Below are 17,293 nucleotides of genomic sequence, written 5' to 3'. Positions count from 1 at the left end.
AACAGACCGACTCAATTCAAATGTCAGCTCTTAACCACAGTGGTTCAAAGTAACTAAGTGCGTTTACTTAGTTAAAAGTACTGTGCAAGTACTGTACTTACAGTAAACACATTTTTTTATATTGTATTACATATTCATTATACTTCTACTCCTCTCCATCTCAGAGGTAAATCTTGCACTTCTATTTTAATGCGCTACAATTATTTGAAAGCTTTAGTTCCTCGTTACTTAGATCGTCTATTTTCAATACTTCTTCCAGAAGGCATTGTTACAGTCTGAAGGTTACAGGCACACATTAAACAAAACCCTAACCCATGACCCTCCAACGGAAGACACAGTCTCCTCTGTAAATAGCAGATCATTGCTGTCGTGGATCTGCCGTTTTTTTGTAAATTTGAATCCTGAAAAGTAACAGCTTTGGACATAATGAGGTTTCCACCCGACGGAGACGTTATCTACCCTGGAATGGGGGTCTCCAGGACCACACATAAGAGTGGAGGATTCACTTTGCATCTTTTGAGGGCCGGTAGTGGTTCAGGAGCTAAGAGAACGGCCTCTTGGGGGGATCGGAGGGTTCCCGGGTTCGATTCCCCAGCCGGGTTCGATTCCCCAGCCAGCTTGATTCCCCGGCTCCCTCTGTGCTAGTGTCAAACGTATCCTTGAGCAAGGCACTGAACCCCTATAGCCTCGCAGCCAGCAAAATGTGTTAATATAGCATCACAACCATTTTAACCTTTTATACTTTGGCTATTCAAAAATAGCAGATATACAAAGCTTATAGTGTGGCACTGGGTGTCGTGCTATGAGCTTGTAGATCTGCTATTTTAGAAAGATCTTGAAAATGTGTGCAAACCTTTGAATATATACATTTTTTAAGCAAACATTTGTAACTCAAATCTTTGCTTCTGGGCGTCCCTGAAAAAAAAATATTTTAGATGGAGGGTCCGCGGCCAAATGCATGGAATTTTGGGGGTCCCTGACATGAAAAAGTTTGAGAACCACTGCTACAGTATATAGCCTTCGGATATTGTGGAATTACAGTTGTCTGGCTACACGAGACCACTGAACCCCTAACTGCTCGTGATGAGCAGGTTGGTGCCTTGCATGGGTTCCTCCGCTATGTGTGTGTGAATGGGACGTAATGCACATCATTGTAACTGGCTTTGGATGAAGGTGTGATGATATGGAGCACCGAAGTCTGACGTAATTTACGCATCCTACCTGGGTCGCGTTTTTTTTTCTTCTGAATTCCCATAGACGTGTTTAATATCGCGTCAAATAGAACTGTGTTCCAAAAATAAACAAATATCCCGGTGGTTTGACTCTTATGGATATGAAGCATTAGCCTGGTAAACCCTCCCTCCAGAAATAGATTTCTGGAGGGAGGGTTTACCAGGCTAATGAAGCATCAACTGACAGTGAGAAAACACTAATGTTACTTCCGACAAATTAGTACAATTTTCGCCAGAAACAGACTCAAATATGAGTGACTGACTATCATGAATGATACAGAGCCACCTCCCTGACAATATCGCAGAGACAGTTTGTTTATTTTTGGACCACAATTCTTACATGAGACGATTCTAAGATGACCCAATGTTATTCTCCACAGAGAAATTACTTTCGCGACCCAGGGGATGAACGAGTGACGTCAGGACTTCTGTACTCTTCTGTACTATAAATGCACCATTTACTGTTAGCAAAGAGTTCTGAACTCCCACGAGACTCGGCGGTGAAGAGAGACAGAACGGTTTAACCACATGAAACTTATTGTCTCTGTTCCGGGGTGAACATTCTACGAGAGTAGCTATTTTTGGCAAAGAGGCCATACAGTATGTTCTACATCTGTTCTATTATACTGCACCTTATCTACACATCTGCTGCTATTATTAACTTGTTACCTATATGCTAAAGCTACTGTATGTATGTATATGAATACATTTTTCACTGCATCTCCTATCAGGAACATTTGATTATTTGACTTCTATCCAGTGGTGGAAAAAGTACTCAAATGTTTTACTTAAGTAAAAGTATCAATAGTGCAATGTAGAAGTACTCCGTTACGAGTAAAAGTCCGGAATTAAAAATGCACTTGAGTGAAAGTACAAAATACTGGTATCAAAATGTACTTAAAGTACCAAAAGTAAAAGTGCTAAAATGTTTGAAAATAGCAGATCTACAAGCTCACAACGCGTCGCGATGCGCCGCGTTGTGAGCTTGTAGATCGGCTATTTTCAAATAGCCTATGTACAAAATAGGGCTAAAGTGGTTACTGTATATTTTATAATATAATATGTTATATCTGCAAAGTAACTAGTGACTAAAGTTTTCAAGTAATTGTAGTGGAGTAAAAGTACAATATTTGCCTCTGAGATGTAGTGGAGTAGAAGTAAAAGTATTGAAAATGGGAAATACTCCAGTAAAGTCAAAATTCCTCAAAAGTGTACTGAAGTACAGTACTTGAGTAAATGTATTTAGTTACTTTCCACCACTGCTTCAATCCTTCTTCCTTGCTCCTCGTTATATTGTCTCTGGCGGGTGGAAACCCTCATATGTCCAAAACTGTTAGTCTTTAGGAATCAAATTCAAAAGTAGCAAAAGTAGCAGATCGACAAACTCAAAACGTGCCGCGAACGAGCTTGTAGATCTGCTACTTTTGATGCGTGTGTGACGCTGTGGTATCAAGTAGGGCGTTCATTTACGAAAAAAAAAAACATACAAAGTTAGAGTATGGAGATAAGAGGTTTCTGCCCGACAGCAACGATAATGTAGATTCTTCCTCCCTTCCCGAAATCTACAAATGACGGAAACAATAATAATAATCATCGCCCACTTATTGCCACCTGTAAACGTGTGAAAATAAAGCTGATTCTGTTTCTGAAAGAGATTCGGTGTTGAGGGGGGAGGGAAAAAAAGAGGGGGGCCTAGTTTGGAGCCCTGGGGGACCCCGGTCAACTAAGTATAATAGGGGTTTAAGTGGTTCAGTGGTTTCAGAAGTTGCCCCATCAGCCAATTGAGAACCTTTTGGTATGACACAGTGAAGCACATGATCAGTTTTACTCATCGGGGGGGAAGATATTTGCGGCCAAATTCATTCCCAGCCCTCTCTCTCATTTACATACAGAGCAGCTTGAATCACCAGGCTCACTCAGACCTTCATGTACTTTTTGTGTTTTTTCGTACATTAATGCCCTACTTGATCATACTACAGCGTCACACACATGTGTGTATCAAAATTGCAGATCCACAAGCTCGAAACGCGACGCGAAGTGACGCCCTTTGAGCTTGTAGATCTGATATTTTGCCATTTTTGAATATGAATCCTGAAAGGATATTTGCCTCTGAGATGTAGTGGCGAAGAATTCAAGTATTTACTTTGTTTATTCATGCCGGTCTATAAACTGAACTTCAGCCATCAGCCACTATCAAAATATTTTGATGCATTTTGAAAACTTTTGAAACAAATAATAATCTGAGTACTTAGTTCCACCATTGTCAGAAGGCAACATTTGAGGTGACACATGGATGAATGGCAACACACACACACACACACACACACACACACACACGCACACGCACAGGGGTTTGCGGATGAGGGGGTGGGCTCTATTATAAGCTGACAACTTCTGTTAGCGTTTACACACACGCGCACACACGCACTCACGCGCGCGCATGCATAAAGTGCTTGAGTAATCTTTCAACTAGATACTTTCTTACCCTTACTGAAGTCATTATTTGGATTCCACTACTTTTACCTCCACTTGAGTCATTATTTTAAAGCAACGATACTTTTACTTGAGTACAGCGTTTTGACTACTCACATGATGGCCTTACAAAAAGCTATTAGTGGGCTGGCAAGGGATTCTCCCCACGCCAACACACACCTACACATTTACAATAGCACAGTTTACATCCGCGCGCACACACACACACACACACAGGCTCACTAAAATAGACTCAGAGTGGAAAGAGTTACGTGGCTCACAACATTCCCTCGCTACGGTCAAAAAGGAAGCTTTTGTCTGTAACAAAAGACACACGTCTTAATGAGAGGAGGGTGTAAATGAAGTCAGGTGATGGTGGTGATGATTTAGCGGCCGGTCCCTTTCTGAATGGGGAGGGGACTTTAATGTACTCGGGAGTGGAAGAGGTATTTTTACGTTATGTAAAAGTAGCAATGACACTGTATGAAAATACCCCGTTACAAGCAAGAGGCCTGTGTTCTGAATTTGACTTGAGTATTGACATCAAAATACACTTACTTTACCAATATAAACCACGAGAATCGTGTGATCGGTCTACAACGATCTGACGCGTTGTGACCAGTTATTTTCGAATAGTTGAAGTATAAAAGAATATCTTAAGTGGCCACTTAAGATATTTTAAACATACATTAACCATGTTTTGTAATACTAATATAAATCTGCAAAGTGACTAGTGACTAAATCTGCCAACAAATAATTGTAGTGGAGGAAAAAAATACAATATTAGCCTTGCCTTGTAGTGAGTAGAAGTATCAAGTATAAACAAAAATGGAAATACTCAAGTAAAGTAAATTGTCTCTGTTGTAGTGATGAGCGGGTCGACCCGTAACCCGCGGGACCCGCGGGTCAACCCGCGGCGCGGGTGGGTCGAGTCAGAATTTCAGAGGCAATTATTCAGGCTGTGGGTGAGCGGGTCAGCCGCTCTCACACTCAAAAAAAATAAAAATAATCACATGCTCTTGTTTTGTCTTTATTCCTAATAAGAATAAGAATAATAACAATAAAACAGTTTGAATATACTTGGGGATTATTTTCTAACCATGATTTTACAGAATAAAAAAAATAATCGCGGGTCGCGGGGCGGGTTGAGCCATAGATTTATATATGGGTTCGCGGGGCGGGTTGAGGCGGGTTGGGTTCCGTCACGGGGCGGGGCGGGGCGGGTCATGAAAAAACCCGACCCGCTCATCACTACTCTGTTGGGTGGAAACCTGTTACTTTTCAGGATTCTTTTCAGGATAGAAAATATCAAAAGTAGCAGATCTACAAGCTCAAAGCGCATCGCTTCGCGTCATGTTTCGCGTCACGTTTCGCGACACGTTTCGCGACACGTTTCGAGCTTGTAGATCTGCTACTTTTGATACTTTTGTGTGACGCTGTAGTATGATCAAGTAGGGCATTCATTTATGAAATAACACTTAAAGTTAAAATATGGAGATAAGAGGTTTCTACCCGACAGCAACGAAATGTACCTCAAATTTGTACTGAAGTTCAGTACTTGAGTAAAGGTACTTACTTACTTTCCTTCACTGAATGCACCTTCTCAAACAGACTGGGACAGCTCCGGTCTGAAACTCCAAATGAGAAAAAGCACATGGAAGCACAGTTTACAATACAAGGTCAACTAAAATGGATTGCCCAGGAAAGCCGCAATGGCTTGTTTCAGGAGATCAGTGGTTCTCAAACTTTTTCGTGTCGAGGACCCCCAAATTGATATGTATTTGGCCGCGGACCCCACATCTGAAAATGTTTTGTGCCAGGGACCCCCAGGAGAGAAGATGTATTTTAAAAAAACAATTCCAAATGATTCAAAAGTTTTACAAAAAGTTTCAAAAATAGCAGATGCACAAGCTCGCAGTTCGGCACGAAGTGACACGCTGCGAGCTTGTAAATCCTCTATTTTTGAAGAGCCAACGTATAAATGGATAAAGTTGTTAAAATGATTGCGATGCTATGTTAACTCCTTTAGCTGCAGGGACCCCCATCAAACCTCCCCCAAAGGACCCCTGGGAGTCCCCGGACCCCACTTTGAGAACCAACGCTGTTAGATAAGGCCCTTCTTAAAAATGTGTCTCAGAAACCTTCTCACACACATTGGGAAAAGCACACAGCCTCGGTGACAAGCCATCCAGACAGACACACACAGAATGGATGGATAGATCAGGGGCCTTTAATCTGTGTGCGTATCTGAAAAGAATGGGAATTTCCCCGTCATCACAAGGGAATTCCCAACAAAACAACGCAGACAGACGCTCTCTGGTCGACTTGAAAGTGCAGTACAGTACACACACACAGACTGGAGTGAAGTGAGGTGATTATTTTAACTTGTACATATGCACGGGGGTGGGGGGGCTTGCGGATGAGGGGGTGGGTTCTATTATAAGCTGACAACTTCTGTTAGTGTATACACACACACACGCACACACAGTTTTCACCCCCAGGTTTTCAAAATGTTGTTAAAATCTTTCACGAACAAGAGCTACAAGCTCACAGCGTGTTGCATGGCAAAGCACTGTGAGCTTGTAGATCGGGTGTTTTCGAATAGACAGAGTATAAAATAGGGGCTTATTCGGTTAATGCATATTTTGTAATAATAATCTAACAATCTAATAATCTACAAAGTAACCTGTAACTAACGTTTTCAAGTAACCATAGTGGTGTAAAAAAGTGCAATATTTGCCTCCGAGATGTAGTGCAGTGGAAGCGTAAAGTATTGGCAAAATGGACATACACGCAAGCAAAGTAAAAGCACCTCAAATGCACAGTACTTGTCGCCTCTGTCAGGCGGAAACCTGTCCAAAACTGTTACTTTTCAGGATTCAATTTCAAAAACAGCAAAAGTTTCAGATCTACACGCTCAAAACGCATTGCTTTGCGTCACATTTTTGAGCTTGTGGAGCTGCTACTTTTGATGCTTTCTGTGTGACGCTGTAGTAGGATCAAGTAGGGCCTTGATTTACGAAAAAACACAAAAAGTTAGAATATGGAGATGGAGAGTTTCTGCCCGACGACAGCAACGTTGTGTAAATGTACCTACTTAGTTACTTTCCCACCCCTGTATAAAAGTCCTTACTTGGCCCACTGGCAGTCACGAAACACCACAGTACCTCCATGTTTGAGGATGGGGGGGAGGACGGGGGTGTTGTAGGGGTGTGTGGGGGATGTGTGTGTGTTTGAGGGGGGGGGGGGGGGTTTCCCTACCGTGTGTGTGTGTGTGTGTGTGTGTGAGCAGTGTGTGCATGTGATCCTGAAGCGCTGCAGGCAAGGTTGACAATGAAAAGATTCCCCTTACTGATTACAAGCCAGAGGGCGGCTCTGATCCCTTCTAATGGGGCTCTATTGGTGCTCAGCCGCCGCCGTCCCCTGTCATTGAGGGACCTGCCCCCCCGTGCAAGCAGCATAGCGGGACAGGATGGCACCGACCGACGCACATCAGCACAAGCGCTGGGGTTTGTCCCTATAGTCTGCTTGCGGGGCCCACAAGGCATTGGCTGGCCTCACCACGAAACCATCCAAAAACCTGGCACAACGGGTTTGTTCTTTCTTCTTCGTCTCGAGGCCTCGAAAGCCCCCGTGGATCTTTTTCTTTCTTTCTTTTTTTTTTTTTTTCTGAACCCAACTATTGTCCAATGGCATTTGGAGACGTTCTTAACCCTTTAAGACCGGGAACGCATCTGTGTCATTTTAAGATTTCTTTGGCTATATAAAAATAGCAGATATACAAGCTACGAGCTTGTAGATCTGCATTTTTTTATTTTTTTAATTGTGAAAATGTGTGCCAATCTTTAGGTTGAATGTATATATACTTTTTTAAAGCGAAAGTTTTTAACTCAAATCTTTTTACAAATTCACAAAAAAAAAACCTTCAATTTTACAAATGTCTTGTAAATCCCCCCAAAAAAATGTCCTAAAGCTTTTTTTTATATATTTTTTTACTTATGTTGCTCATTATTATTATCAATGGTTTTCAAACTTTTTGTGTCAAGGACCCCCAAAATAATATGTATTTGTCCGCGGACCCCCTCCCATCTAAAATATTTTGTTCCAGGGACACGATTTTTCTAAAAATAGCCAAAGAAACCTTAAAATGACACACATGCGTTTCCTTCCCGGCCTTAAAGGGTTAAACCCCGTATGGTTGAATGGAGTCCCTCAGGACTCAATGCTGCTGTCTTTTCTGTTTTCTGTTATTGTGGGGGAAAACTTTCGCAGGTAAACAAGCTCACAGCGTGAGCTTGTCGATCGGCTATTTACCTGCGAAAGCATTCCCCCACAATATACGGATGCTGGTACGGAAGTGGTTAATCACGATAACTTAGGAAAAGGTTGTCAATTGATAATAAAAAAAAAAAAGCTTGCAAAGTGCAGTGAGCTTGTAGATCAGCTATTTTCATTCATGGTTGCATGGCGAAGACTATAGGGCTTAACTTAACCACTTAAAACCTGTTGCTGTCAGGCAGTAACCTCTTATCTCCATATTCTAACTTTTTGTGTTTTTTTCGTAAACTGTAACGCCCTACTTGATCATATACTACAGCGTCACACAAAAGCATCAAAAGTAGCAGATCTACAAGGTCGAAACGCAGCACGTTTCGAGCTTGTAGATCTGCTACTTTTGCTATTTTTTTATTTGAATGCTGAAAAGTAACAGTTTTGGACAGTATGAGGTTTCCCCCCGACAGAGACGATATCAAAACCCGTCATTGACCATAATCTCCCAGGGGTCTACTAGGCCCCATCCTTTTTTCATTTTTTTTATCATCACCACATCTCTACAAGCTCACATGTAGAACGACTATTTTTGTCAATGTCGTCAATGTCCCCCAGAATAGGGACAAAGTTTCAAGTGCTTACGTCTTTATTTTTTTTACCATGTTGTACAGCAGGGGTCTTCAACAGGGGGTCCTCAGAGTCCCTACAGGGGGTCTGCCAAATCTTTGTGTGATGGGGAACATTAGCCGTAAATCTAGAAGCTCACAACACCTCGCACGTTGTGAACTTAGGTCGGATATTTTCGGAGAGACGGTGTAGAGAGAAACGAGTACAGAGCCAATGGTCAAGTTGACTAAATATTGAGGGTATAGAGGTTAACTATCAGAAAATACTATTTTTTTATACACAGCATGAATCCAGCCATCTATGAAATCTATACAAAAGTTTGATCTTTGATGTAGTGGGGGTCCCTGCTTCATAATCTCTCTCTCCGCTAGGGGGTCCTTGGCCTGAAAAACGTTGAAGACCCCTGTCGTACAGTATGCATATGTACATCCAGTGGCACACAGCAAGGCCCTGCGCCAGACAGGGAAGCTCCGACCTTAACGAGACCGCCAGCAAACCCACCAGACAATCACTCATACCTGAAATAAACCATGAGTCATCATGCTCTGCCCTCGGCAGGACTTTTGTCTCCTTCAGACATATACAGTGTACATTTCCCTCAGCACACTCATTCTCCATGTTTGTAAGAATGGTATTTCTTCTTTTTACCTCCCCCAGTTGTGAAATAAATAAGAAGAGGAAGGAGTCTAATCTTTCTGGACATTGTTGCTTTTTTATCTCACTTCCTCTTGGACTTAACCTGTTCTGATGATGACCTACTTGTAGCTGAAATAAAAAGGACAAAGCAATCATTAACAATTTATGTACTGTACTTTGTCATGCTATACGTGACCTCGCGTCACCAGTCTTTCCACATGGACGGAAAAGAAAGCCTGGTTTTCATTCTGAACTGACCGGTTACTAATATCTGTATCCGGTTGTATGACGCGATCGTTCCCCCACATGAACGCCGACTCGTGTAGCCCAGTCTCGCCCGTCGACCACGAGTTGGAATAAAACAAAGTATTCCAAGAAATACTTGGTAGAAATTTGCTGGATTCATACGATTTTGCAGGTTTATGGGTAGGCCCTACAAACATGACATCCCTGGTTTCAAAGGGAATTCTTTTTGGGAGCACAGACTATTGATCCGTATATCTGATCATCTCTAGACCGGATCAGAATACTGCAAAACCAGTTGATCCCGATCTACTCGTACGACAGGGAAATAGCCAAAACGACAAATAGCCAAAATAGCAGATCTAAACACCCTCAAATTTTGGAAACGTAACTTTGGTCGATTATTTGTCCCCTTCAATGATACCAATTGGTATTGTATTTAATATCGATGTTAACGATGATTAGTCACCTTTACAACGAGGTACAGCTTGTAAGGATCGTGCAATCGTGGAATGAGCAACACAGCTAAACGTGTGGGCAGCGCCCCCAAAAATATTTGCCAAAATCCCCCAATATGCTTCAGTTGGTAATCGCTCTTGTTTTGAGCAACCTGCCAGCACACACCTGCTGGCAGGTCACAGGTGTGTGGTTTAGCGGTGTTGCTCAATCCACGATTGCGCGATCCTTACAAGTTATTCCTCGTTGTAAAGGTGACTAATCAACGATAACAACAATATAAAATACAATACCAATTGGTATTATTGAAGGGGGGAAATAATCGACCGAAGTTACGTTTCCAAACTTCTTTTGAGTAGTTTTACAAGCTCACTAAGTGTTGAGGTGTGGCGCGTTGTGAGCTTGTTGTCTAGTTTGGCTAATTTGACTTGTTTTGAAATAACAACACTAATGAGGAAATTCAATATATCACATATTTCATAACACTAATGTGGGAAATTGAGATTGTGTGGAGCACTGGTTCGCACGGTCTGTAACTCTGAGAGTGTACAAATGGAACCAAATGGACCCGTAAGGGTCCATTTGGTTCCATTTGTACACTCTCAGAGTTAGATTAACTAAGATTTTCCAGTGTAAATTGGAGTCCCAGAGATAAAACAATGGTGTCAAATGGGGATCCGTGTGGCCTGCTCTGATGCATATGAAACTGGGGGTCCTCAAAATTAAACAAGGTTAAGAATAAACAGTGTGCACTGTGCAGACAATGATATCTTCAGGTGCAGTGTGTGTGTGTGTGTGTGTGTGTGTGTGTGTGTGTGTGTGTGTGTGTGTGTGTGTGTGTGTGTGTGTGTGTGTGTGTGTGTGTGTGTGTGTGTGTGTGTGCGTCTGCCACGTTGGTGAACAGTCAGAGTGAAAGCGTACATACATACATAGATGTGAAACGCTACATACAGGAAGTGTAGCTGCTCTACTATCAGCAGCTATCATCTAACCTCATTCACATGCTCTAAGAGCATGGAAAATGTTATGCGGAAACCACTGCAAGCTGATGGTAAAAGCAGTGGTGGAAAGTAACTAAGTACATTTAGTAAAGTTCTGTACTCAAGTTCAATTTTGAGGTACTTTTACTCGAGTACGTTACAAGTTACTTTGCAGATTTATATTACAAAACAGTACCCTATTTTACACTTCGTCACGTTAAGCTCACGTGCCAATGCTTGTAGATCTGCTATTTTGACATTTTGAATACTTTTGAAGAACAATTGTGAAATGATGCTATTACTTTTGAACTTTTGCTCAATTAAAAGTTTGAATACAGGACTAGTTGTTAACAGAGTATTTTCTACAATGTGGTATTGCTACTTTCACTTACTCAAGTAAAAGGAGTACTTCTCCCACCGCTGTGATAAAGTCAGACTTTGCCCGTGGAGTTGAAAGTATGGCATATAAAAAAAAAAGGAAGGGTTCAGAGATGACAGTCAGGTGTTTTTTCTTTACGACACAGGGGAGCATGTCAGGTGATGATGGGGGTTATTATGTAGGCCATGGGGTTTTGACAGCAAACCCCCAATGATTCTGAGAAGCGTCAGTGTCATATTTTAATTCTTATATTCTAATTGCCTGCCTATCGTGTGTCTTGTTTTCACTACATTTGTACCGGTTTCGTTCTGAGTGCACTTCCTTTTATGGTGCTGTTAAAGAACTTTTATAACTTTCATTTTGAAATGGGCAAGGCTGAAGACGCTTTAACATAGGATCCCTATCTTCTGGACTGAATAGCCCGTAACGTAATGAGTGTTAAAAAACACCTGAAATGTACTCATTTTATTGTAATGTGAAGCCCAAGATGACCTGCTTGTTCTAAAAACAAAAAGAATAAAAATAAAGTATAAATGTACTTATTTTTTAAATGGGTAATGCTAAGTAGAGTTTTCCCTTAAAGGTGGTGCGGAATTTGTTTGTTAAAAAGCTCTGTATTCTGTATTTCTCGTTGCTGTAGTGTTTGTTCAGTAACAGGGGTCTCCCTGTCATCACCAGCTCTTTAATAAACAAAAAAACTCAATTTTCTGGCAGGTTAAAATGTCATCCAATCAAGAGCGAGAGAACCTAATTATCGGCTATCGGCTTCCATTTTTATAGCGTTCCAATTTAAAAACAATATATAGCCTATATACCATTTATGTATCACTTCCAATTTCACTTGTTTATCCTGTATGAGTTCTCTCTCCTGATTGGATGAAAGTGCTATACATATACATGTATTTTGTGTTTATTAAAAAGAGCCAGAGACCCTTGTTACTGAATAAACACACGTAACTTTAAGAAAAAACTTTTAACCACAAAATAGCGCGTACACCAGCTTCGAATCTAAATTGCACATTATGAGGAAGAGAGATAAAACATTTTATTTCGTCAATATGACATTTCGTTTGAGCTAGATTGGACCACACTGTCCACAAAGAGCTTATCGGTGTATTTGTGGCGACGTTTGAATGAACATTTTATATGGTGTAATCCATCTCTATGTGCTGAGGTCACACTATGAGCTCATGTCACTCACATCACACCACTGGAGGAGCAGAGGGGAAAGCACTTGATTTCATAACAGCCTCACAGCACTTTGCTCTACGGTTTCACACATCTACATGCACAGTGCACAGTACACACACACACACACACCCTGCAAGAGCCCCTAGTGGGCTAATGATGGCACAGTACAACGCTTACCAAACGCTGGATTGCATGCTTTTATGGGTTTATGAGTAAATATGTATTTTTTTGGCAAAAAATATCCGAAATGTTAAACGATTTTCCGATTTTTTTTTTATACAATATTTTAGTTAAAATATTGTTTTTAAAAATAGGGCTTAAGTGATTAATTCATGATGTCACGATGCGATATATCAGCTTGTATATCAGCTTGTAGATAGGAGATTTTCGAAATAGGGCTTAAGTGATGAATCAAATAATGTATATCTCTAAGTTTAGGTCCTGGGGAAACACCAAATTTCTCGCGTGTCTCGAGCTGAAGACATTTGGGAAACCCAGACTTAGACTACCATACAGCGTATTCCCATCAAAGAAACATAAGCTCTAACCTTGGGCTCCACCCGACTCAGTTACAGCAACCTTGGACTAAAGGTTGCGACTGTGGAGGGTTTGCTTTCCCAGAAGGCACTCACTCATACATTGCCTGGATGGATGTGACTCACTCTATAGTCTCGTGCGGCCGGGGTACCTGTGAGCAAGGCACACACAGAAAGAGAGAGAGACACGGCAGTGATGTCAATGTTATCGTACACCGTCTTCATCACCACCACCAGTAAATGTTATTCACCGCTGCCTTAGGGCCACAACCCCCCCCCCGCCCCCTACTCTCCTGTTCCAAATGAGCAAACCTGGAAGGGGTGATGAAGTTCTCATGTGACCAGCGGTGGAAAAAAAGTACTCGATTGCTTTACTTGAGTAAAAGTATCGATACTGCAATGTAGAAATACTCCGCTACAAGTAAAAGTCCGGGATTCAAAATGTACTTGCGTAAAAGAACAAAAGTATCGGTACCAAAAGAAAAAGTACTAAAATGTTTGAAAATAGATCTACAGGCTCACAACGCGTCTCATCGCTTGCAGATCGGCTACTTTCAAATGGCCTAGGTATAAAATAGGGCTGAAGTGGTTAATGTATGTTTTATAATGTAATCATTTAGATCTACAAGGTAACTTGAGTTTTCAAATAATTGTAGTGGAGTGAAAGTACAATATTTGCCCCTGAGATGTAGTGAAGTAGAAGTAAAAGTATAGACAATTGGAAATACTCCAGTAAAGTAAAAGTGCCTCAAAATTGTTCTAAGTACAGTACTTGAGTACATGTACTTAGTTACTTTACACCACTGCTTTGTTCTGTATTTAGATACTGTATATACAGTACAGTGGTGGAAAACGCACTCAACCCTTCTTGAGCCAAAGCATAGATAGTCCTGGTCAAATATTACTTGGCTACCAAGTGGCAGTTGCAGTCAAATTTGTACTTGAGTTTAAGTACTGGAGTGCTTGCTTTTTAAAATGCCAAAGTACTCAACAGCACAGGCTTTAAAAAATACTAAAGTACAAATTACACGGTAAAAATAAACGAATACAAAGTTTCAGACATGCATTTCTTTCCAATATGGCTGCTGTATGTTATGTTTCCTGCTTACCTTAGGGTTACATTACTTACTTTATATTTTTCTCGCCTGTCGGACGCATGCTTGACGTCAACGAGCGTGTTGATCAACACTTCAACAGTGACTCGGTGACAGATACGCTGCGTCACTTTGTATCTTCTGTAGCTGGCAGTATTAACGCAGCATAAGTCTTATCTAAAAACTCCAGCCATTTGAAAATAGACGATCTACAAGCTCACAACGTGTCGCGATATGGCACGCTGTGAGCTTGTAGATCTGCCTTTTTTTTTTAAATGTCACCTATAATGACATGGCCAAATTAGGGATGCTAGGGTTATAAACCTGACATGGCTCTTATTTTGGTCTTTTTGTTTACTGCCTGTAAGGAAAAATAAGTTTAGACACAAGACACGCCTCCTGCCATACTACTGTATTCCATCTTTCAAAAAAGAAAGACAAGATTTTAATATTACTTAACAATATGTTAAAAAGTAGCCAGTTTGGCTTCAGTGTTAATACAATATACACTCTATAACAGATCCATGGTGTGAGTACTGTTCTTGTTTTCTCAATTTCATTCTGAAAGTATTCTGATACAAGCCGGCTACAAGTCAAAAAGAAAACAAAAATAATAATAATAATATAATAATAATAAACTGTAACTGGTACACTTTTACTCAACATTTTGTTAAAAAGAACAAAAAAAAAAAAAAAGAGAACATTGTCAAGTATTATGCTTCTTCCTTGCGGTGAAGTCAGTTTAAGTCGTAGAGGGATAGGGGGGGTGGGGGGGTGTTTGGGAGTTTGGGTGACCAGCTGACCAAGCCCATTCCCGTGTCATTTTTCATCGATGAGAGGCCGTGCTCAGTTGGAAAACGACAGGATTGTAAAGCCACAATAACTCAATTGTACAGCTGTATTTTCTTTTCATTCTTAAACAAAAAAAAAAAAAAAATCATAACATTTGTCTTTTTTATATTTTTCTTTCTTTCTTCTGTTTTATCCAGATCGTCGTCATTTCCATCGTGTTTCTTTCGTTCCGTCTTCTTTCTCTCGTCTGGATGTTTACTCCATCCAAACGTTCCAAAGTGTCTCTTTGACTTAACGGGGGGGAGGGGGAGAAAAGCCAAAACGGTGGAGAAATCACTTCAGCGACGAGGATTGATTCCTCTTCAGTCAAGAGAGAGAGAAAACGACGCACCGACTCAGACTCATGAAGCACACAAAGGACCATTAAATCAAGAGAGAGAAGTAGCATTTTTGTGATTTTTCCACGCGTAACGTGTCTGTGTGATATTTATTTATTCATTTATTTATTCATTTATTTTCTCATAAGATTCTGCAAGAAGGGTTCATTCGGTACGGGGTGGGGGGGGGTTCTGAGGTTTGGAACCATACAGCGACGAGAACAAAAGCAAGGCATCATGGGACCGATTGTGGACACAGCAGAGTGGGGGACGCATGGGGAGGACAACAGTTAGGTTGGCTGTAGGTCCTTGGTTCGGGGACCCCCTCCTTGAGGGGTGGTTCCAGGGGGTCCCCCCGGCTTAAATATATGATTGATAGTTAGGAACCAATTGGACCCCTTTACAGGTCTGTAACTCCCGAGTGTATACACAAATTGGAACCAAGTGGACACACCTTGCAGGTCTGTAACTGTAGAGCAAACAAACGGACCGTGTTTAACGGGTACATTTGGTTCCATTTGTACATTCTCAAGAGTTACGGGGGTCCGTAGACTAATGCAGTCAAAACTGGGGGTCTTTGAAATAAAATAAAAAGTGTTTTAGATCCATTGGTTTGAGGTGGTGGTGGGCAGAGAGCAGGAGAACACTGGGAAGAGGAGGACGAGGTTGTTTTTGGGGGGGTTGATGGATGCGTCAGATTCGGAGGGGGGGGGCTGATTTGCTTCCTGCCGCGCTCAGTCAGTCAGTCAGTCAGTCACGCCGTTAGACCCCGCCCACTCTTCAATGTGCGGCGAAGGTGGCTTTCTTCAGGCTGAAGTTGGACCAGTTGATGGAGAGTCGCTGGCGGGTCTGCCGGGCCGAGTCCAAACAGAACCTGAGGAGAGAGAGACGGGTAGACAAAAAGCTCACTCAGAATCACGTCGATGTGTTTTATTAGAGCCCGACCCATGTGTCGGTCTCATCCAGTGGTTTTACTTAACCCATTAAGGCCCGAGTCCGATTCTTAAAATGTTTTCTAAATCCTAAAAGGTTTTTTGAAAAAAAGATATAAAATATTTTTTCACGATTTTTCAAAAATAGCAGATCTACAAGCTCATAGCGCGGCACCTTGTAGATCGGCTATTTTCAAATAGCCGAAATGTATATAGGGCTTTAGTGGTTTTGTAATAATAATCTACAAAGTAACTAGAGTTTTCAAATAATTGTAGTGGAGTAAAACTACAATATTTGCCACTGTGATGTAGTGGAGTAGAAGTAAAAGTACTGAAAATTGGAAATACTCCAGTAAAGTAAAAAATACCTCAAAATTGTACTTAAGTACAGTACTTGAGAGTACATGTACTTAGTTACTTTACACCACTCATCTCGGTCATTATTTCGTCTGTCGGGTGGAAACCGCATTATGTCCAAAACTGTTACTTTTCAGGATTCAAAAATAGCAATACTGTGAGTTTACCAGTAACTAAGTAACTTCAGAGGAAAATCTTGCAATAACTTCAGTAGTAACCATAGCAGTAACTCTTAGTGGTAACAGTTGGTCCACTAACCACATGCTGTGTGAGTCACCAGGACCCGAGTTCACATCCGCTATTTCTCTGCCCTCCATTTCCTGTCTCTCTACCCTCCACTATCTAAATAAAGCATAAACTGACAAAAGATCATCTTTTCAGGAAACAAAAAAATAACCTCTGTTCTAATGGATCCAATGCAGTTATTATTTTCACGAGCTCTTCTTAATACTTTTCATTGATTAACTATTTATATAAAGCCCACAGATGGACTCAACCACTTTCAGTTTCGCAATATACAAGCTGTGGGCCTATATTTGTTACTTTTGTGTGGCAGTGAAGAGAAATACGGAGACAACGATATTGACAGCAACAATATGTATGACATAGGGATGCACCGATGTGACATTTTGGCCGATATCGATATCCGATATAATATATCGGAGTTATGGCCGATAACCGATATAACCGATGTCGATATGATCGTTAAAAAAAAAA

General features: G+C 41.1%; 1 protein-coding gene across 2 annotated transcripts in view; it reads right to left on the bottom strand.

The window, feature by feature from the left end:
- Positions 1 to 14,518: 14,518 nt before the first annotated feature.
- fam193a (family with sequence similarity 193 member A) overlaps positions 14,519 to 17,293 on the bottom strand; it is a 55,153-nt gene continuing 52,378 nt past the window's right edge. For both annotated transcript variants that reach the window (XM_084084931.1, XM_084084932.1), the window contains exon 24: positions 14,519 to 16,161. In XM_084084931.1, coding sequence (XP_083941057.1) covers positions 16,068 to 16,161 — 94 coding nt within the window. In that variant the 3' untranslated portion in view covers positions 14,519 to 16,067. The remainder of the gene's footprint in view (positions 16,162 to 17,293) is intronic.

Source organism: Gymnoscopelus microlampas, assembly GCF_963454915.1.
Source record: "Gymnoscopelus microlampas genome assembly, chromosome: 2".
NCBI classification, from domain to species: Eukaryota; Metazoa; Chordata; class Actinopteri; order Myctophiformes; family Myctophidae; genus Gymnoscopelus; species Gymnoscopelus microlampas.
This window is presented reverse-complemented; position numbering and strand designations above follow the sequence as displayed.